At 38.9% G+C, this 22,006-nt stretch overlaps 3 protein-coding genes across 8 annotated transcripts; 2 read left to right on the forward strand and 1 right to left on the reverse strand.

Annotated features, from left to right (window-relative positions):
- Positions 1-258: 258 nt before the first annotated feature.
- Positions 259-7,996, reverse strand: LOC112556175 (thiamin pyrophosphokinase 1-like). Of its 4 annotated transcripts, none has more exons than XM_025224930.1 (10): positions 7,655-7,765; positions 5,659-5,759; positions 5,288-5,348; positions 4,281-4,377; positions 3,994-4,065; positions 3,641-3,783; positions 3,348-3,437; positions 2,146-2,295; positions 1,159-1,270; positions 259-723 (listed from the first exon to the last, which is right to left on the reverse strand). In XM_025224930.1, exons 3-10 carry the CDS (start codon positions 5,288-5,290, stop codon positions 605-607), a joined length of 786 nt encoding a protein of 261 aa, XP_025080715.1. In that variant the 5' UTR covers positions 5,291-5,348; positions 5,659-5,759; positions 7,655-7,765; the 3' UTR covers positions 259-604. The 4 variants fall into 4 exon arrangements, with proteins under 4 accessions (XP_025080715.1, XP_025080717.1, XP_025080714.1 ...); XM_025224931.1 differs by lacking the exon at positions 7,655-7,765 and adding an exon at positions 7,873-7,996 and having other exon boundaries at positions 265-723; XM_025224932.1 differs by lacking the exon at positions 7,655-7,765 and having other exon boundaries at positions 5,659-5,762.
- Positions 7,997-13,649, forward strand: LOC112556169 (organic cation transporter protein-like). Of its 2 annotated transcripts, none has more exons than XM_025224920.1 (10): positions 7,997-8,069; positions 8,683-8,993; positions 9,151-9,441; positions 9,871-10,001; positions 10,318-10,554; positions 10,869-11,003; positions 11,535-11,617; positions 11,801-11,921; positions 12,196-12,268; positions 13,343-13,649. In XM_025224920.1, exons 2-10 carry the CDS (start codon positions 8,718-8,720, stop codon positions 13,613-13,615), a joined length of 1,620 nt encoding a protein of 539 aa, XP_025080705.1. In that variant the 5' UTR covers positions 7,997-8,069; positions 8,683-8,717; the 3' UTR covers positions 13,616-13,649. The 2 variants fall into 2 exon arrangements, with proteins under 2 accessions (XP_025080705.1, XP_025080704.1); XM_025224919.1 differs by lacking the exon at positions 7,997-8,069 and adding an exon at positions 8,153-8,287.
- Positions 13,650-14,165: 516 nt separating this feature from the next.
- LOC112556170 (arrestin domain-containing protein 5-like) lies at positions 14,166-20,754 on the forward strand. Of its 2 annotated transcripts, none has more exons than XM_025224921.1 (8): positions 14,166-14,302; positions 14,674-14,921; positions 15,320-15,430; positions 15,942-16,171; positions 17,952-18,137; positions 18,651-18,851; positions 19,263-19,419; positions 19,682-20,754. In XM_025224921.1, exons 2-8 carry the CDS (start codon positions 14,795-14,797, stop codon positions 19,774-19,776), a joined length of 1,107 nt encoding a protein of 368 aa, XP_025080706.1. In that variant the 5' UTR covers positions 14,166-14,302; positions 14,674-14,794; the 3' UTR covers positions 19,777-20,754. The 2 variants fall into 2 exon arrangements, with proteins under 2 accessions (XP_025080706.1, XP_025080707.1); XM_025224922.1 differs by having other exon boundaries at positions 14,182-14,302; positions 14,786-14,921.
- Positions 20,755-22,006: the final 1,252 nt, after the last annotated feature.

The raw sequence follows: 22,006 nt of genomic DNA on the forward strand, positions 1-22,006 counted from the left end.
CGGACATATTCCCAACTATATGAATAGACTGATCAAGCTATTCTTAAAAAAAAACAAAAAAAAAAACAAAAAAAAAAAAAACTGTCCTCTCCTGTCTGTCCTCTCCTTATTGCAACTAGCTGAGCAATATTTTTGTGAGGAAAATGCAGCCTCCCAGCAATCCATTATTTACATGTTGACCATTAATGCGCACTACTATATTATTTACATGCTGACCATTCATATTTGAATTTTGCACAAAATCTCTGAAAACAAAAATCAGGATTTAGCTTTTGATAGAATTTCAAAGTTTAATTGTAGGAGTTACAAAATACAATACATAGGTTACACATTTAAAGCTTGCAGGTCTTGGGATTCATGAGCAAGCAATTTAGGCAAATCTTCGAAGTTGAAAAATATACTTAAATACTTCTTAAGTTTCTTGCATAGTGACTGGATAAAATTACAAGTATATCATGCAATGCATTACAGAGCATAAAAATTTTGTTCATGCAAGTACCACGCACACAGAAAAAGCATCACAGGAAATATCCATGAACTGTTAAGAATATCCAGCTTTTACTGAGGCCAAGGTCCTGTTGATCTGGATTCACTATTCAGACATTTATTTCAAGCGATATCCCATTGTCCACAACAGTGGGTGATCAGTTTCCACTGTCACTTGGTCATCAGTATATGTGTTTGAAGTACTGACTAGTTCTCCAAATCCCAGGGCTTGGTCTTCTGCAAAGTTGATCAAAACAGAGTAAATACTTCTAGTATCTAACAATTTTCAAAAGCAACCCTTTGTGTATTGATGTTTCTGATATTTGTTGCACACTGCTAGTATGGGTAGTTTCCAACACGACAGTGCTTGATTCTTTCCTCTTTTACATTCACACAATGTGGTAAAAATAAAATAATTGTAGGACTTGTATACAGGATCATTAAATATTCAACACTTCATGTGAGTGATTATCGCAAACTGAATAAGTGCTATCGTTCTTGCCATAGTCAAAGCCCACAAGAAAAGATTATTTCCTCAAATGAATCTACAAATTTGCTATCATTTCCCCTTTATCTACAAAATTTACTTCTTATCTTTTCAAATAAGTGATTTTACTCCATAGTAAATTATGGAACAAGTGTTCGCAACAAATTAATTGGTAATGTGCCTACTCAGATTCCATTTCAGGCCGGTTGTAGACACATGAGCACACCGCTGACCTACAGGAATCAGCCCGCACCAGTCGTCTTCCAAGCCAGTGCTTACTTCTATTAGTGTCTTGCCCTGGAAGAAATCACTGATTACAGAACAAACTTAGTAATAGATTCTCCTCAGATCAGGAAAGACTAACCCATCAGGAGTTGCTTCACCTGAAGCTATACCTAACAGGATTCACAATTTTTAGATAAACCTTTGCAAAGTTATCAATGACCACAAGACCATTTCATAAGTTTTATTTATTGTAGCTATCATAGCTTGTGATTTTTATGCAATTCTGCATTCAAATGGCAAGTGGAAAGGGGTAAACATTTTTACCAAAGAAAGAAGTAGACTTGCAAAAATATAAAAAATCTGCTTAGTTTAATTTTGATGTTTAACTATTAATATATATAAAGACAAATAATGTAAGCTGGAATGTCCTCATTACTTCTATCTTCCATTCACTCTTTTTCCACATCTTTTCTTCCTGCCTCCACATCTACCTGTTTCTCATTCTTTACTAAAAGGATGTGTTGTTAAGAATGAAAAGTGTCTTTAAATGACAGGTCTGTGGTATAGTAAATGTCATGTACGTGTCGAATATTGTACTTATTAAATAAAAACAAATGATGTTTGAAAGATGTAACTGCAAAAACAGTTAACAATTCAGTCTTCATGTACTACCATAACCAATTACCTTTAGTCCAACATGCATTATCACTTGCGTCGCTAAGCAAGGTTACAAGCAACTGTATGCATTGAATACATTCCTGAAGGGTTTCATTAAGATTTCGTTAAAAATGATTTTTAATCCAATTTAAAATTACAAACATTAAATGGGCAAAAACATATTTTATGCAAGTAGGAGAACTAAACATTGATGCTATGGATCGTGTGACACGTTTAGTCCTGTGTTAAACAGATCTTTAAATCAGTCTTGAATAAAGAAAGGTACTCACTGGGCGCAAAAGGCAAGCTGCACTGCCTTCAGAAATGAGGAAGACTGGCTTTGTGGTTAGAGAGAGAGCCGTGTACAGCGTCTCAATGTTTGCAAACTGATGATCCAAGCGGCCACCAATACAGCCAATCACCACATACTGACCAACCTCCTAAAAAGCAAGAACAAAATTCCACCACATGTAAAACATCAACATATGCCTATCAACGTGCACAAAATTAAATCCTTTTGAAGCATTCTGTAGTGAAATATACTTATATATAAGATATAATTAAAGCAAAGATAAAAATGCCACAAGTGTTGCATTAAAAAAAATCTGAGAGTGCAAAGCAATTTGTACCAGAATGATGATTGATTACAATCTTTCAAGAACAGTTCAATAGCAACTAGGAATGGTCTCCACTTTTTCCCCGAGAAAATGGCCGCTAAAAATGGTAGCTATTAAAATATGCAAAAAAATCATCATACTAATCAAAAGACCTATTTTGCTAGAATTATACTCCCACCCCCCTTCTAAACAACTTGCATTCTACACATGCTCAAACTACACAAATTTCAAATAACTAAGTAAGGTGATAAGGCAGCTTGCAGAAATACCAGGACTGAGCTTTTTTTAACTACAATATGTTAGTTTCTTTCTATTGTTGGCTTCATATAGTAGATTGAGACTGTATCACATGTGACCTCTAGTGATATAGCAGCATTAGGGTTAAACCAACAGGAAAAAAGAACTTTATAGAATAGGCATCCACTTGAAACTTTCAATCTGTGCTTAAGTATAGACTACTATTTTACACCATCTTTAGAAGATAAAATAAATCAAGTTTTTTAAATCAAACAAGCTGTTATCAACAAAACCACCTGAAAGACAAATTTAAATATAGATTCACATATTGTAAAATTGTCCTCTTTTAAGCAGCAAGTCAAAGGCTAGCAGGTATACAATATTTTTGGATCAGATTATATAATATTTCCCCAAATTTGAATGAACTTCATGCTTTCTGGGCATACTTTCTCTCACAACTAAAACTAAGACACTGCAAAATGTATATGTAATGGTAAGCCATTCAACTCTCCTGTTCATACATTTGACCAGTTGTATATTTTGCTGTAGTCTTCAAATTTCAGATTAGAAAATTGTTGTTTTTCTGTAACTTTTTAAATATCTTGTAAAGCTGGAATTCATTGGAAACATGAAAATACCTCCTTTGATTTTGTTTCCTTAATGGCAATACGGAGGCATTTGGTGAAATCGGTCTCATCCTGATCTGGAGTTTCAATGATTTTGACTGACTGAAAATAAAGCAAAAGAACATAAGATATATAGAAGGTTCAGTTAATGGCCTTTCATGTATTCTCATTGCAAGCTTTTTTTTTTTATCCACACCACTGTGCACAAGTATGGAGTTAAGATTTAAAAAAAATTATCATAAACTTGTGCATATTTATCATGCATGCTGGGTAAAATGTAAACAAGAATTGTCAATGTTTCCAACCTTTTGTTTGTAATAATCAATTACAGATTTCGTTGCTGAATCAAAATCACCAGATATGAGATCTGGAGTGAACTTTTCATTCTCATCCTCCATACACTCAAGCAGTTTGTCAGCAGCACCATCTGACACGGCTTTGAACAGTGCTATTTTAGGAAATAAATTGGTATATGGCTTTTTATAAAGCAACAATGTTAAAGAATCAATGATTAAAATATATTTATTCATAATTGACCAGAAAACATTATTTACATTTTAAGGAAAGTACGATCAATTAAAAGTATGTTAATGTCATAAAAAAAAAACAAGCATTGCACTAAAGCTGTAGAAAACAGCAAGCAAGAATGTTTACTTACAGCATGACCAAACATGCTTCACAAGTGATCTCTCCAAGGGTCTGTTTAGGATAATGAGGCAGACATTTTTTACTGTAAAAGAACATGTCAAAATAAATGTTGAAATCATAAGAACTTAACAATTGTTAAATGACTGTTGTCAAGTAAACTGCATTTCTATACAAGTCCTTCTATTGCATTTCACAGAAATAATATTCTTGCCTGGAGTAACAAAATTTACTCTCAATTTATAATGTGCACCATTCAATCAATTAAAAAAAAAAAAAGAAATTCTCTCACAATCTCACCTGCACCAGGTATCAAACATGACAGTGGCTTCAGTACTCTCATTTCTCCTTCAGTTTCCTGGACCTCATTGCCGACAGATTCTTCTATTTCTAGGTCCTGTTCATTAAGTTTTTTAAAGTAGCAAGACTGAGTGGATTGGAACAATACTTATTTCACATTATTTACATTAAGTTAAAATACAAACATTACACCTTAATTCTACTAAAATCGATACCCTCTTCATTTTTTTTTCTGCTGACTCTTCTGCGTTAAGTTAGTAACTATTCTCTTTTTTTTTAAATTTAACGGTATAAGATTCAACAGTCACAGATGCAGGATAAATGCAGTAGTAACAATACCACGAACTATACACGTCCGTGGTAGTAGGGATTGACTGGCTATCATCTGCTCATCGTATATTTAGTTATATAGTTTTATTTATTAGTTCGTGATCTGCCTAGGTCTCGCGTCCTATTTGACGTCCGCTCTTAAAATCTTAAGAATTTAAACAAAGACGTTTATAGGCTGTGCAGGAAACATTACAAAACTGTAATCCTAATACAACAGAAACCAACAAATAGGAAAAATGTGTTTCAGAACTTTGAGCGGATACCTTCGAACTGCGCACACAGTTGCCGTTACGCATTAAGAAAACACCCACCGACCTTTAGTACTTCTATAAATAGGAGAGTTCTCTGGTCGTCTGCTCTACGCTTAGTGTTGACGGTCTGCTGATGCTAACTGACGTATGCTACTTAAAATCACACACCAATATGTTGATCTTAACATGGATAGGTCAAATGTCAATTTGTGTGGTTTTCTAATGTCCCTGACCGCTCTGCAGTACCTCGCAAATATTTGTGAACCCGACTTGCTAATGAAGATAGAGCTCTCGAAGTAATGGTGGTGAGAAAGTCCCCATTTACAGGTCTACGCTTAGCGGCATGTGCAGCTTCCGCTGAAACCTGCTCATGAGCTTACTTTTGTTATTGTTGTTAGTTATGGGAATCAAAGAAATTTCACATACCATTTCGAAATAGCCAAACTTTGAATTCCCCGCACTTGAAATAGGCACGAAGATCGTCAACCTGTGGGAAGGAAAGTTAATTAAAGAAAAATGTCCTGAAGATATATATATATGTGTCTTAAATCAAGCAAAAGAAAAGTAGGCCAAATGACTACTATATTTTACACCATCTTTAGAAGATATAAAAGAGCCTACAAGTCTCTAACAGATAAGTTGTTATCAACAAAGCCACTTGAAATACAAATATAAATATAGCATCATATATCGTCAGAGGATAGTCTCAGGAACGGACAGATCCGACGAGAATCAAACCGCACAAGTTAGACCTGATAACAGTTTTTGCTTATGTTATCGTTACTTTTTACAGTTACCTCCTAGTATAATATCCTCAGCTTGAAACTGTAGCCGCTGCTGTTCGGAATTTTATATGTTCCGTCAAGGCTGCAGCTGGGTCAGCTATTCTGGTTTCAACCTGCTTACAATATATACAACAAAAAATGACAAGGACGGCTAACGTGCCGCATGTGTTTACAACAACGAACAGCGTGAGCAAATTTGTTTTGGGGTTTTTTTTTTCGTTTTTATGAGAACTGACTCAAATACAGTATAATTACTTGCCACTCTGGTGGACATAAGCGCTAATGTATGAACGTAACGGAAGAGATTGTCCTAGATAGGAGATAAGTTTACTGACTCATTATTTCAAGGTTATCATTCTACTCGGCATCTCACTATAGAAACATTCTGTGGGGTTGCCGACCCAAACCTCAGATTCCAGATTTCTTGCACAAAGGATTTCTTTTTTCTACAGAATGTGACCTTCAGTACATGTCTGGTGCAAGTGCAACCTGATGTCGCTAATTAAAGCTGGAGATAAAAAGACAGCCCAAAGAAGCATAACACACACATATGCGGTTAAAAACATTTATGATAAATGCACCTCCATCTTTCGTTGTTAATTTTAAGACACCCGAGTATTTAAATAACATATGCTTGTCAAATCAGCGTGAAACGGGTGTAGATTTTGCTCAGTTTCCATGATACAGGAACGACAGCCGCATGTATACGTGTAAGCTTATCAGACGTTCACAGTAATCGCTGGCTACTCGTCAGTATTCACTGATAAAGCGGACATAGGTCAGCAAGTTAGGCAACTAAAACAAAACATGCGTGAGATAACCATGCATAGGACTCCTACGAAAGGCATCACTGGGTCGTGTTTGTCAAATGAAAAACATGTACGTGCATTTCACGTAGACGTAGATGTCGACGTCGCGCTCCCCTACCTCCACCAGCAGGAGGCGAGCTTGAGGGAGTGGGTCAATGTTTCGTGGGCAACGCACGGAATTATATTACAATTCCAACACAGAAATCCCATGCAAACACCTGCTTCATCTTTGTCACCACCAACGGTTGTAAGATAAACATAACAGCTACACGTTTAGGCGGCGGCAAAGACGGATGTACACGAAAACTGAGCACAAGTGTGGCTGACCTGAATGATTTACTCGAGCTGGTTAGAGAGCTCAGGTCGATCAGCGTTTGCTATACAGCCCTCTTGTGGCTTTGACTATAATTTTATCACATACACGACTCATCAAAACTCAAACCACTGGGTTTCTTGTATCCGTGCTCATTGCAGGGGAGAAACATAGTTGACTCTTTCTAGAAAATGAAACATGTGTGTGTTAGAGAGAGATTAAAATTAATGCACTAATTAAAGCACATGTCAGGGATGAGGGGCCACAAATAAAAGGGTTTGACCCCTATTTCAACAGACTGATTTTCATGGTGATCAGATGATTTTTTTTCTTTAAACATGTCTCATTAGGGACGAAACTGAGCGGACACTTGTCCACACAGAGACTTCAAGGAGACAAGAGAGGAAGTCAGGGTATCATGGCATCCAGTCTTTAGTCGGACCACGAACAAACGACATAGAAACGGCCTTGCTGCTAGGATGTGAATCCGACCGCACGTGACTTAATTGTTTATTGCATTCCGGCGATGTTCCACACACACACACGTGTCTTTGTTTTGCTTTAAGTATTTTTTATTTTATTTTGCAGCACACTGTATGCTTAGCAGATGACAAATGTACACAAGGTGAAACAATCGAGGAATCGGCAATAATGTTTATAAACAAAATGTCGCCACCTCCCTCAAAGCTAAAGCCGTTACATGCATGGCCATGACCTACTTCAGTGTCGAGGTCTAGTTTTTTTTTAATAAATAACCACTAAGGAACAAATTCACTTAATATCATCACGTCCACCACTAGACATATACACACGCAAGTTCTCTCTGTCACTCAACCAGTGTAGGTGTATTTAAATATCAAAATAGCCTTCACGCAGATGTACTCACAAGTGAACATTTCCGGCAGTCGTTCAGACATCATCTCTACAGTCTATATAGCTATATAGTCTCCCATGAGTTTCTTAGCGGCCTAGTCTGGGGAGGTTACATTGCTTTTGCTGTTGACTAAAATGATTTAAAGACTGCTCGTGAGTGTGCATATATTACAATACACCAAAGATAATTACTATTGTGGTGATACAGGCCTTCGACGGCGGCATCCTTACTTGTTTTGTCTGTGAAAGGCTGTCCCGGTCCGTGGACTCCTCCGACAAAGCAATAAAGTACAGGACACCCATCACAGTGGCCTACAGTTCGTGTCAGCAACGTGTGTGTGTGTGAGAGAGAGAGCATTCAAGTTTCATAGATAACGACAGAAACCTACACACATATTTCTGACTACAAACTCTGCTATCTTGATAAGGTGAGAGCACTTAAGTTGTGAAACTGGTTATTAGAACAGCTGAGTCGGTATAAAGACACGACGCGTAAAGACAAGGTGTGCAGCTCACCTGTACTGCAATAATACCTGTCACCGTAGCAGATGACCTCTTGCCACAACACGTGACCTCTTTGACAGAGGGCCTGAGTGGGGAAAACACAACTTAGGATATTCGCAGGGCTTGTCCAGTCAAACAAGAGGTGAGTGTGATTGTAGCTGAGGACATCATAAAATAGTAATAAAAACTCATACAATTTGGAGGTAGAAGTTAATATGATGTTTGTATTGCGTGTAATAGAAATACAGGGTAAAGCTCTTTGTATTATCGGGCTATACATAGGTGCTATGAAGGTGAAGATAAAGAACAATTAGAGGATGCAATTTGAACTATTGACAGCTACAACAATAATAAAGAAAAACATGCTCTTCTCCTTTTGTTGTTAATAACCTCTATACGTATGCTTTATTGCTTTAAAATGAGGGTTTGTTGTGGAAACTGGAGGTGGTTGCTGCTATACAGCTTCCACCCTGGTTACTAACATTAATTATTATCTCGGTTGTATGAATCCCATATATCTATATGACCGTACTGCAGGCATCAACGGTGGAATCACGTGAGACCTCTTGGACATGGAGAGCCTGATGGAGGAAGCCGGCACCAGAGGGCGCTTTCAGGTCTTGATGGTTACAGCCTTTAAGGTGGGAATGCTACCTGTGGCCTGGAGCATGATGCAAATGTCCTTCGTTGGCCTCGTCCCCGACTGGTGGTGTGAACCACCAAGTGGCAGCATCTTTTCTTATGGCAACTGGTCGCGAGACAACGCAACGTTTCACAGTTGCACGAGACAGAACGAGACTTGCCAAAACTTGATCTTTGACGACAGTGTTCGAACCGTCGTCAACGAGGTGAGTAAGTGAAGTGTAATCAGTGTGTGTGTGCACGTGCTCGTGAGCTGATGGATAATAATTTCATTGTCACCAATAATAATTCCTCAAACATATCGTTACAGCTTTTATCTAGGATCTCAAACAAGTAAATGTCTGTTACCTGTGTCTTTGGCAGTGGTCCCTTGTGTGTGACCTCAGCTACGTCAAGCCCATGATGACATCATTGCAAATGGCGGGCGTGCTGGTGGGAGCCTTGCTGGGTGGACAGATGTCCGACTCGCTGGGGAGGCGCCTGACGGTGTACGCCACGTCTCTGACTCACACAGTCTGCTGTGTAGTCGCGGCTTTCTCCGTTTCCTGGCAGATGTTCGCTGTGATGCGCACCTTGACTGGCGTCACCCTGGGTGTCTACCTCGTAGCCTCGTTTTCATTTCCCTTGGAGTTTGTCAGTCCAGCATGGCGGCAGGTGCGCCCTGACCTTGTCTTGTTACTTCATTTAGATCAAGGACCTTGATTGCGGATGTTGGTTTAACAGGTTTTGTATTGGACTCGACGAAACCTGACAGCTTATCACTTATTTGGAAGAAGCTAATTAAATGGTGGTTTCTCCAGTCTGCCAGCTGTCCTGCTTTATATTGTCCGTTTTCAGAGTAACATTGACAGAAACCAAGTAATAATAAATAGTGTAAAATATTAGAATACAATTACAAAAGTGTAGTTTGAAAAATGTGATAGATTAATCGAACAAAGCATAGAAAAATCTAGGAAAAATTGTTTATTTTTTAAAATTTTACATTGTGAAAGAAATATGCTGAAAGTAAATGTTCTTTTCGCATCGTCGTGCAACTGATCTGTAATTCCCCATCCCCCACAACCCCCTTTTCTCTAAGGGAAGACGGTGGCGTTTATCCCAGGCTGGAGTTTCGGCATTTTTCTATTTTCCTTGATAGCCTGGCTGTTTCCACATTGGAGCTATCTCCACATCGCTCTGGCCATTCTCTCGGTACCATTCCTTCTGACCTGGTTGTAAGTTCACATGTTTCACTTTAGGGGGAAGATATTGCATTTTGCTGATTAATTAAAACTATGGAAGGATTTGTTGACGCACACCTTCATGAGTGTGCCTGTATGATTTTGCCAAAAATAGAATATGCAAACTTGTCTGTACAGATGAATTTTGCTTAATTATCGCATGCATATAGATATAATTATAGCTATCAGTGTTTTGTTTAAGAGAAGGAAGACTGACATCAACCGATGTGATTATAGTTTAAAAAGAGATTGTCTTCGCATAGTTTTCACTGTGACCAAAGACTAAACTGTCGTCTTATAAATGTTTCAGTGTCATGCCAGAGAGCGCTCGTTGGCTGGCGGTCAAAGGTCGCCTTGAGGAAGCGGAGGCAGTGATTGAGTTAGTGGCCCGTGTCAACAGGCGCCAGAAGCCCCCCGACACGCTGGACAGACTGCGCAAGGTCGTGGAGAAGGAGCAGAAGACAGGTCAAGGCCGTCGCTATACGTACATTGATGTTTACCGAGGCTGGCGAATGGCCTTCACCTCGCTCGTTCTCAACTTTATGTGGTGAGACAGTCCTTGGCATGCCATTGTTAATGTAACATGTGAGTTGCATATGGGTTTCACTCCAAGGCTGGTAAGATTTTGAAAGTGCGCGAAGTGAAGCAAGAGATTAAAATAATATTTTTGGAATGTTTCAGGTTATCCTTTTTTAGCTTTACTCCATCTTTATTAGATTTTATATGTCAATGTTTTTATTACACCCATCTAGAGTAAACAGACTTTGTATGTCAACATTTGTACAAGCCATCTTGAATTAAAAGAATTTGTTGACGTTTGTGATGCCATCTTTTGGCTAAGGTGTGATAAAATGTTTACAGGTTTTGCATGTCGTTTTGCTACTATGGAATCTCCTTCGGAGTGACTGGTCTTAGTGGTAATCTTTACCTTAACATCTTTCTCATGGCTGCTGTAGAGATACCGTCCAATTTCAGTACAGTCTTCCTCAGCGAAAGGTAGGTCATGTTAAAAGTTTATACACTTTTTAATTCTAATGCACTTAATCACGACAGTCTCTATCTGTAAATTAACTATCAGTAGTTCGTTAATATATAAGTTTATCGTTTGTCAGTGTAAGGCGGTGTGCACAAGCAAAAGCTTTTTCATGCATTGATGTTAAAATTTGCTTTAAGATGGGAGGCTACTCTTAGACACGTCTAGGATGTTTATGATCGTGGTTGCGTACCTTTGAAAGTAGATGAAGGATACATATCGTCTGGTATTTACAGTTTCATATAAAACTAACATTACTAGTGGTAACGAAAAGAGAAATTATCAATTATCATTGACGGATAAACAACTTCGTTAGCTATATAGGTGTTTCGTTTTCTTTCCAGACTTATGTTTGTGGTTTTTTCTATTTCTGAAAAAGTAGTTTTGCTACTTTGTCAGAACTTTCTTAAAAGCGTTTTTTGTTGTTGTTGGTGTTGTTGTTGGGTTTTTTGTTTTGTTTTTTTGTTTTTTTTTTGTTTTTTTTTGTCTTGTAGACTGGGTCGGCGCTGGACTATTTTTTTGTTCTCCCTGATCTGCTCATTGTCCAGTTTCAGCATACTTATTGTTGACCTTACAGGTAAGAAACGAACCTTTGAAGTGATAAGCATGTAAGATTTTGCTTTTTTTGTGATGCATATAGCTAAATTTGTCATTTTGTGATTTGTTTTATGCTTCAAATGCCTGTTGCTCCTGGCAACTATTGTTTAGAGATGTGTAATTCTAAAAGCCACATATGAGCAGAATTATCTTCTGCTTGCAGTCCCTAAAGATAAAACTGCTGTCATCACCATGGGACTGGCCATGGTTAGCAAGCTGGCAGTAGGAGCGGCTCGTCTGTCCATTCTAACATTTACATCTGAACAGTATCCCACTGTTATCAGGTCTGTGAGAAAAATAACTGTTAACATACAAAGCAAATCACAGGAGAAAGACAGAAAATATAAAACACAACTGAAATAAAACAAAGCAATGCAGAAAAGGACAAACAAATAAAATAAACTATTATGGGCATTCATTGCAATGTACGTTTAAGAACTGCTGCATGACTGTAAACTCAAGATATAGTTGATTAAGTTGATTTAGTCTTAAAGCATGAATGACAAAAAAATCAATCACATTAATAGTTGTGGACGGAATAGTTCTTTGGTGTTGCAGGAATCTGGGATATGGAGCATCCAACACAATATCCCGCGTGGGAGGCGCCTTAGCACCTGTTTTGCTTAATATGGTGACTCGATGCTTTTTTTGTGAATAATAATAATAATGATAATAATAATAGGATTTATATAGCGAATTTCCCCCACACAGAGGCGAGTTCAAAGCGATTAACAAGATGTAAAGAGCAGCAGGTAGTGATGTGTGACATACAACACCTCACCTTCACTCTGTATGTATGTGTGTATGTGTGTGTGTGTGTGAATAAAGATAGCTCTTTACTTTTTATTGTCTGTTAATAGACATTTTCTGTTAATTCCACTGGTAAGAAGAAACATTAGTTAACCCCTCAAGGATCCACAAAACTATGGAAAGCCATAGTTTAATCGTTTTTTATTACTTATGAAACCGTGTCCTAGATACCTACACGTGTCTTTATTCCTAACCCTGAGTACAGGAAAGATTACATGCGCATCTGAAATCGTGTCCGTCTCTTCGTTGCCTCATAAACAATTCACGTTCGAGCCAACCGGACTCAGTCTCCATATCCTGCTCCCATCCCCTTTTCCCATTTTTATCATCAGGGATATAATGCAGATGAAGTGTACTGCTTACCTTTATAAATGCCACGGTGTTACCTGTCTGTAGACGCCGTTGACAAGCGTATACTCCTCGTGTTGTTCAGCCATCTTTAGGGTCAAAGGAGACATTTCAAAACAAAACCATCTATTTTTCAAAATTGATTTATCAAGCCACACATATTACCAGTGCGGGCAGTTTAGAAGTATGATATGAGAACGGTCATCCGACTTTGTATGAGTGAACATGCTCAACTAGATACAATCCAACGCAAAATTAGCCAAAGAATACCATAATTACATCAGCGAAGACTCTTTGAACTCAACAGAAATTCTTACATTTTGCTTGGTCTTTCTGAAACCCATTCATTGTTTATATCGCCAGTTGCCTGATTGTACTAAGTTGAGCTCATTTGTTTAGATTATTGCACTTCGGGAGACCTTTATTACAAAGAAAATTTTGTTTAAATTTTTGCAAGATAAATTTCTCTGGGTTTGTTTTGCGCGAGAAAAAATGGAAAAGATTTAGTCTGGCCTTCCATGCTCACAGACTTGTGATGATGTTACAGGACACAGACAAGGAGGTGGTACGTGGCTATGTGGTGGTAGGTGTTCTACTGGCAGTCTCCGGCTTTGCCACCTTGTTGCTACGGGAGACCAAAGGTCAGGCTCTCAAGGACAGCCTGGAAGTCATTGCTGAGGAAAGTGAGAAGGTGGAGAGGAGCTCAGAAGGAACGAATGAAGGCGACAGGACAAGCTCGGAGCCGTCTGTCCATGAGATGACTGTGTGGACTGTCAATAGTGAAGTAGCCAGCAATGAAACTGTGTCTGTGAAACTATGATTGTTTGGAAAAAAATTTCTCTGTACATGATTTTATTAAGAAATTTGTGGAACGTTCTGAGTGGATCTTATCTTTTGTTATTAGCACAGTGCAGCCTCCAGTTTAAATGATAGAGAAAATCATCAGCACAGAATTATTTGTCCTACTGACTCATTTTCCTTTCCGACTGCAAAACAAACGAATTGCTCAAGCGAAGTATAATCGACTTGGAGTGCATGCGAACTGAGAGAGATTTAGTTTACATCGCCTCCTCAAAGCTAGGTACAGGGATTCCGCACCATTCCTCCCTCTTTCTCCCCCAACTCACAAGCAACTACACCTACGCTATAAATTCCTAGAAGACTGGTTTTAGACATTAATGTACACAAGTAGGTCCTTGGACACTCTGGCATAAAGCAAGATTAGAATGAGGGGATAAATCAGTAGAAGACTGGTTTTAGACAGTAATGTACACCGGTGGGTAGAAATACGAGGGGGTGATCACAATAGACTGCACCGGTCTCCACAACTTTGGGGTTACCCCACATGCTTAAAATATACTTCCTGGTCTGTTTTTCCTAGTTTTTCACAGATATCGTGAAGCGAGGTCGTAAATGCGTTCTTGTTAGAAATTTCTTGGTTTTGCTCCTTTGCGCTCGTCCACTTGTTTACCTGTCAGCATCCAAGAGCAGGAGACACTATAAGAAGGTAAGTGTAAGTTAATCTTTACTTACAAGTCTGTGCGTACCTGGCAGCAGGAGTTTTTAATGTTATCTTTAAAAGAAAGGAATGAAGCTTCTGTGCTCCATTAAAAGTACACAGAACGACACTGTTTTGCTGTCTGTCTGCATTCAGTTCTGTCTCTCGCTCTGTGTGTGTGTAGGGAGGGTACGTGTGTGGGTGGGTGTTTAAGAATATATATACACACATACTCATACTTATCTGTCTACTGGACATGCTTTGAAGAGTTCAGGATAAAGATGCTTGTAAACAGAAAGCGGACTCATGCTCGTATTCTTTCAGACGTAGCACATATCGGTCAGTCTGTCTGAATGTCTGCCTAACTGTCCGTTTGTCAGATAACCAACCTGTCTCATTGTGTGGATCCACCCGTCCAGCCGTCCTTCTGTGTTCCTGTGTACACGCTCTCATGCCAACTGCGGATTTATTTTTATAATATCTGAACACAAGGCAGGCAGAATGTTTACACCTCGAGACGGTTATTTGATTGAGCTCCCGCCAGACAAATCTCAAGCAGAGTACTTTCCCGGGGAAATAATTCGAGGACGTGTCTACATTCGATGGGACCCTTCATTTCCAGTTCCAGGTAAATGCGCTTAGATTATCTTCCTCGTTAACTGTTCACACTTTCACACCCTCCTGCCTGATGGCACCCCGAGTAAGGCAGGCGTACCCCTTTTCTAAAGTAAGATAATGAAATAAACTGGTTAATTACAAACGTGTGTATGTGTTTTCTTACCTCGTGCAGTAACACCTTATACATTGTTTTAGTACAGGCACGATCTGTATCTAATTTTAATGTTCATATATTTAATTAAATATTTTTTTAAGATACTGAACCCACTACAAACACAGAACATGTCATCCAAGTTGAAGCAATCATGACAAAACAAATTAGTCTGCACGAGCGCGCACGCACACACTCAACGTTTACTATTCATTAATATCAAAATAACCGTTGGTGTGGGTGGCTCTGTTTGACAGTCTTTCAGATGCAGCTGAGGGGTGAGGCCAAAGTTGTGTTAAACAGGTACAAAACAATACTGTGCCAGCGGGAACAGATCCTGAAGACCCGCCAGGCAGTCAGGAACATGAGTAGGTAGACTGCTTGCAAGCTTTTGTTTCTCTTCTTTTGCTTTTTTCGCTGCTTGCTTAAATATTATTATATTGGGATGGGATATGACTCCTCCAGCCCGTACCGGTGTTGTAGAGGTATATATAAAACAAACATATGATCAAGTCTTATTTTAAAATTATTTAAAACAACGTTACAAAATCTGCATATATACCACATCATAATCATTCATGTTTGCTAAAAGAAATTTTATAGTTATAATTCTGGATTGTGTGTAGTTTTTCTATTAGATTATGGATTCAGTACATAGTCTCCGCTAACTTATAGATGTAAAGAAAGATGGTTGAGATGACAGGTAGCAAATGAGGCATATGGGAACGGGGAAATCCTGAGTCAAACTCAGTTACAGTTTTCGTATCGATGTGTAATAACAATTAAATAGTAAACAGTAGAATATGCTAAAAAATGGATAGACAATCGGGCATTAGAATGGACAGAAGAATTATTTTCTAATTTTGTTCCTTTTCACAGGGAGACCTACACAGCTTCCCGTGCTGCCATCAAACACCAACGTGTATGAATTCGAGTTTCTTCTGCCACATGATTTGCCCCCGTCGTTTACTAGCCCCAGGGGCAGGAAAGGTCGCCTCGAGTACTGCCTAGAGGTGATGAAAGTCGAACCATATTATGAACATATCTATCACGCCATTGCCATCACGGTCAAACCTTTCCAGCCTCTCGCAGGAAATCTGGTTGCTATGGTGAGCGCCTTTGGTAAAATACAAATAAGTATTTCATATGTTTGACCCTGTGCTAGTTGACATTTAGTTAAGGGTATAGTAGGGGAAAGTTGTCAGATACGCCTAACACGGCGGTCCCAGCTCTCCCATTGGCTGATGCCTTCAAACCGTAAACGTACCCGTGTACAATCCTGACGTCAGCGTTGTTGACCCTGAGCTGTGGACAGCGATGTTTGTAAAAGCGTCTTCCGATAAATGATAGTGATTAGATGCTCACCAAGACTGTGTGGAATGGTGTCTTACACTAAGAGTTATCCAGTAATTAGACACAATACTGTATCTCACTACCACACCAAGTACCCCGGTCAGTGCTTTCCTCCACCCTAACCCACTCCCTTCTCTTTTCTACGCCGCATGGCTGCCGTTGATTGACTAGGCCCAGGCTAAGTGAATGCCCGAAGAGTAACACCTGTTTCCTATAAAGTATAAACCAAACATCGACATATACATGTGATAAAAACTAAAGAAAAACTTTTTGTTAAATGATTATAAACAAAATTGCATTATGCACCCTTGTGAGGTTTTAAGAAATGCACTTGATCCTAACCTCCAGAACGACAGAGTAATGAAAAAAAATGGTTTAAAAAGTTATTTAAAAGAAAATCACGTTATGATCCATTGTACTTAGTTCTTCAAATGTGTTCTGCCAAGGAGTTAGTTCACAATAAAGTAATTCCTTCCTTGTTAGAATAAATTCAACACCGAATAATTTTTCTGTATGTTCCATTTTTTTTAACTGGAGAAGGGAACTAATGTGGTAAGCTAGGTATAGCTTTGGTGATGATAGGTTTGTGGATGTTGGTGTTTCTTTAATATTGTGAGTAGTTGTAAGATGATGATGATCATTATGAGCATCCACAATGAAGGTTGGGTCCACCACTGAGTTTTGTAAATCCGCAGTACACGCCCTCTCCTCTACTATTGTCTTGTTCCCTTCACAGTGCACAGTGAGGGTTTGTTTCCTCGGTTAAATATGGAACACTAATATTATTATAATCCATACACTTAGCACTTCACTACTTCCGTTCTCAGCTGTCACAATATTGTTTACAGTCACAAGCCAGGATGTGTGTCTTCATCCTTTAGTTTTCGCTGATAATGGACATTGTTTCTGGAAGTGTGTCGCCTTTCCAACTTGATGCTCATTCTCCTAAGTTGGACTTTCCTGCTTGATGGGTCAATTACTATTTACACCATCATCTGTATCATTTGAAAGTAAAAGTCAACTGTTTGCCAGATGGATTTGACCTCACTTCCGCTTATTTGACTATCCGGGGTTTTCTCCACTACCTCTTGACCACAGATGATGGGGAGGGAGGAAGAGGTAGAAAATTCTGTTTTTTGATTTGTCAGTTCTGTATGCGAACAAGCTGGAGACATGTTACCATGTTGGATCCCATATAGCTGGCTTCTCTTACTGGCTGGGGAATCATGTTCATATTGGCTTCTAAGACTGGCTTCCAGTAGCCAAGATGGCCAGCATAAAGAAGCGCTGGACCAACCTTAGCCCAACATTCTGTGCTGTCTGAGTATAGATAGATCTTGAACTCTTCAGGGAAAGGAAGGTCATAATTAAATTATTAACTGTTTCTATTTGCCCGTCAGTTTTAATCGTATTGTCATAGCTGTCGGTGTTTGGTTTATTTTGCTACAGATGCCAATGTTATGAATCTTTTATTATAGCTGTCGGTGTTTTGTATATTTTGCTATAGATGTCAATGTTTCGAATCCTCAATTAAAGCTGCCGGCGTTACAAGAACAACAACAAGCTCGTCACTACTTCTGCTGCGGCGCCGACAGGCGTATCGAGGTTCGCGCCCTCTTGACTCAGGTCGGAGTTCACGCTGGGGAGGTCATCCCTTTCCGGGCCTTCATCACTAACCATTCTGAGTACTCCATCAAGTCTTCTCACATCATTTTGAGAAGGGTTCGTAGAGTTGTTTATCATAATACATTACTTTCCTGAAATAACTCATTACTTATGCTCTAAATACCATCAAAAACTCATTACACATAACATAAGATTCTTGTTCTTCTTCTTGTTCTTCTTTTTTATTTCTTTTTTTCTTCTTCTTCTTTTTACTATTCTCTAAGACCTGTATATAATGTCAGGACTGTTTAGCTCGAGACCTGGCAGTAAAACTCTTTCAATTGTCGAAAGCTTGCCATGGAATGGTAAAGTACTTCTCAAATATGCAGTGACAACACTCGAATGGATATGTTACACCAGCGACTCATCGAAACGGTAAACTGCCCAAAACTACAAAACAGTAAACCCAATCATCCATTCAATCGAAAAAGTCATCCAAAGTCGCATCAGCAACACCGCTGAGGAATTGCTATCAGAGTCATGACTTCAGATCGGGCAAAACAGTCCAACAGATCCTTCAACTGTCGCATACTTATAGTCTGATCAGACATATTCTCTTATGTCTTCCAGCGGTGGATGTGGTATTCTATTGGTATGACGACTAATGGCAGCGAGAGAGTCCGGTCTTTCAAGAAAGTGTCACGTGGTGCAATTCCTCCCGGCGGCAGCATGAGGTGGGATCCAAGTGACTATCCTCTGGTGTTGCCTAGCGACCTGCTTCCTAGCGGCCCTTCTGGGTGCGCCATAATGAGAGCCTCGTACGAGCTAGTGGTGAGTTCTGTTCAGTGGCTACAAATATATATATATAAAGACGACAAAACGATGAATTATCTGTCGCATTCACTGGAAATGTTCAAGAACAGCACACACACTTCATCTCACACACATACACAGCTACATAACGACACATACATTTAGTTGTTTTTTGGTAATCGGAAATTATTATTGTCAAAATAAAAAGTTCACCACGTACGTTTAAAGAATATATATATATATCAGCTATTAAATTTTACCATTACTGTGAATTGATCTACAGCTTATTTTTTACAATTTATATCAAAATTCCTTTATCCAAAACTCTGTATGTTCCAAAGGTCTTAAGCTTACCATAATTATGGATGCCTTGCTCAAGTTTGAGAGCCAGAATAGTGGCAAAGACTAATTTTTAAAATCATGTCTCAGTTTACTGTCGTCCCGGAAGGAATGGTTCGGAACATGAAGCTCCGGTTGCCGATAATCGTGGGCACCGATGTGTCACCACAGGTCAGGGCATCCATGGAGAGAAACACAGCCGCCAGTGCCGCATCAGTCAGAGAGGCAGTGATGTTACACCTGCCGAGTAAGTGCTCGATGTTACAGCAAATCATGGCACACACCTGATGGGTGAGCCTTCAAAATAATGGTAGCACTGGTAAGAAGGGCACTTAAGATGTCTATAAAGGACAAAACAGGATTTCTTAACAAGGCCCCATAGACAATTCAGGAAATAAGTTTAATAATAAAAAAGACCTGCTGTATAGATTCCATTTATTTCTTTATAAACTATATACTGTATAAAACGCAACGGATGATTTCAAGTGTTGTAAACATTTTGTTTTCAGGAAACGCTGTGACAGAGAGACCAGCGGTGGATAGAGAGGTTCCACCTGAACAGGACAGACCTGGATTGCACGAAATTTCACCTTTACACTTATAGTTAAGATTGCACAGAAACTTTGATATATGCATAAGATCCAAAAGTTTCAGAAGGTGAACAGTCCTCGTCTACATTTTTATAAACGATACTCACACACTTGAGGACGAGAACTTTTTTCTTGGATTGGACACACTCACTTCTGCCCATAGACTTGCTTAGTCTTTGCTTAGTCACCTTTCTTCTGTTTCCTATAATAATTCAAGAATTCACATTACAAGTATCACCGTCGACACCAGACACTTGAAGTCGGAAGTGTGTTGAATAGAGTTTGTTCTATTCTGGACATGATGCTAGAGAGGCGTGGGTGCAATTCAGAAAAGACTAACTTTAATAGGACAGAAACTCTTGGGAAGGAACCTTTGTCCTCCATTTATTTGACATCATGGGAGAGTGTGGTCTGCTCGACCACAGCTTGTGATGACTGGCGTCCTAATGATGCTAACCTTTGTCATTGTTTATTCTGCATTATTTTAGTTATTGTCAATCCATGACTGAAAAATATTTTACTGTGTTTAAGCCAAGGGGGTAAAAGGTTTGCCATTTAAGTCTTTTGTCATATTTCTTTCCCATGGCAATTTTAAAATGTATTGTAGCAGCAGACATCATTAATAACGCCAGAACCTGAAAGATATTTTGTATCAGGAGATAATACTATTGCTTATAATAATAATAATAATAATAATATAATAATAATAATAATAATAACAACAACAACAACAACAACAACAACAACTCATTTTTTAAATTTCATCAGCACCATTCTGTGACTTAATGAGAAGTTGCCCCATTACTCTATCAGGCTAAGTAAAAAGAAACTATCTATTAGTCTGGAGATTAGAGTTGTGAGGTGATAATGAGACATTTTGGAATGCACATTAATTGAGCGATTATTGTCTTTTCCTTTTGAATTATGTATACTGTTACGTGTCAAGATCACCACATTTTTTATAATTAAATTAAGAAAGGGCCTGCAAAGAGGCAGTTATGTTTGTCTTATTTATAACGGAAAAGAAAGTGAAAGTGTCCGGGCTGCTGCGTGAGTGTTGAGCTCTTTGTCAGCTTTTAATAACAGTCGTTTGAAAATCTCAAGGTGTCCCTGCTCCCATCCCTTTTCCCCATTTTTATCATCAGCGATATAATTCAAATGAAGTGTACTGCTTACCTGTATAAATACTCCGGTGATATCTGTTAGTAGACGCCGTTGACAAGCGTATACTCCTCGTGTTGTTCAGCCATCTTTAGGATCAATGAAGACATTTCAAAACAAAACCATCTATTTTTCAGAATTGATTTATCAAGCCACACAAATTACCAGTGCGGGCAGTTTAGAAATATATGCTTGATATGAGAACGGTCAACCGACTTTGTATGAGTGAACATGCTCAACTAGATACAATCCAACGCATAATTACCCAAATAATACCATTATTACATCAGCGAAGACTCTTTGAACTCAACAGAAATTCTTACATTTTGCTTGGTCTTTCTGAAACCCATTGTTTAAATCGCCAGTTGCCTGATTGTACTAAGCTGAGCTCATTTGTTTAGATTATTTCACTTTGGTAGAACTTTATTACAAAGACAATTTTGTTTTAATTTTTGCAAGATAAATTTCTCTGGGTTTGTTTTGGTCTGGTTTAGTCTGGCCTTCCATGCTCGCAGACTTGTGATGTTGTTACAGGACACAGACAAGGAGGTGGTACGTGGCTATGTGGTGGTAGGCGTTCTACAGGCAGTCTCCGGGTTTGCCACCTTGTTGCTACGGGAGACCAAAGGTCAGGCTCTCAAGGACAGCCTGGAAGTCGTTGCTGAGGAAACAGAGAAGGTGGAGAGGAGCGCAGAAGGAACGAATGACGGAGACAGGACAAGCTCGGAGCCGTCTGTCCATGAGATGGCTGTGTGGACTGTCAACAGTGAAGTAGCCAGCAATGAAACTGTGTCTGTGAAACTATGATTATTTGGAAACAAATTTCTCTGTACAGGATTTTATTAAGAAATTTGTGGAACGTTCTGACTGGTTCTTCTCTTTTGTTATTATCACAGTGCAGCCTCCGGTTTAAATAGTAGAGAAAATCATCAGCACAGAATTATTTGTCCTACTGACTCATTTTCCTTTCCGACTGCAAAACAAATGAATTGCACAAGCGAAGTATAATCGACTTGGAGTGCATGTGAACTGAGAGAGATTTAGTATACATCGCCTCCTCAAAGCTCGGTACAGCGATTCTGC

This window comes from Pomacea canaliculata, linkage group LG2, assembly GCF_003073045.1.
Source record: "Pomacea canaliculata isolate SZHN2017 linkage group LG2, ASM307304v1, whole genome shotgun sequence".
Lineage (NCBI taxonomy): Eukaryota > Metazoa > Mollusca > Gastropoda > Architaenioglossa > Ampullariidae > Pomacea > Pomacea canaliculata.

Bases quoted from the DNA above. Each gene is read 5' to 3' on its own strand.
- LOC112556175 (XM_025224929.1), bottom strand. From the start codon at position 4,906: ATGCGTAACGGCAACTGTGTGCGCAGTTCGAAG. The intron at 3,438-3,640 runs GTTGGAAACATT...CTTTATTTTCAG, and splicing joins TTGATTATTACAAACAAAAG to TCAGTCAAAATCATTGAAAC. The intron at 1,271-2,145 runs GTGAGTACCTTT...GATTTCTTCCAG, and splicing joins CAGCTTGCCTTTTGCGCCCA to GGCAAGACACTAATAGAAGT.
- LOC112556169 (XM_025224920.1), top strand. From the start codon at position 8,718: ATGGAGAGCCTGATGGAGGAAGCCGGCACCAGAGGGCGCTTTCAGGTC. The intron at 11,618-11,800 runs GTAAGAAACGAA...TTCTGCTTGCAG, and splicing joins ACTTATTGTTGACCTTACAG to TCCCTAAAGATAAAACTGCT. The intron at 11,922-12,195 runs GTCTGTGAGAAA...TTGGTGTTGCAG, and splicing joins CAGTATCCCACTGTTATCAG to GAATCTGGGATATGGAGCAT.
- LOC112556170 (XM_025224921.1), top strand. From the start codon at position 14,795: ATGTTTACACCTCGAGACGGTTATTTGATTGAGCTCCCGCCAGACAAA. The intron at 18,138-18,650 runs GTTCGTAGAGTT...TATGTCTTCCAG, and splicing joins CTCACATCATTTTGAGAAGG to CGGTGGATGTGGTATTCTAT. The intron at 18,852-19,262 runs GTGAGTTCTGTT...ATCATGTCTCAG, and splicing joins GAGCCTCGTACGAGCTAGTG to TTTACTGTCGTCCCGGAAGG.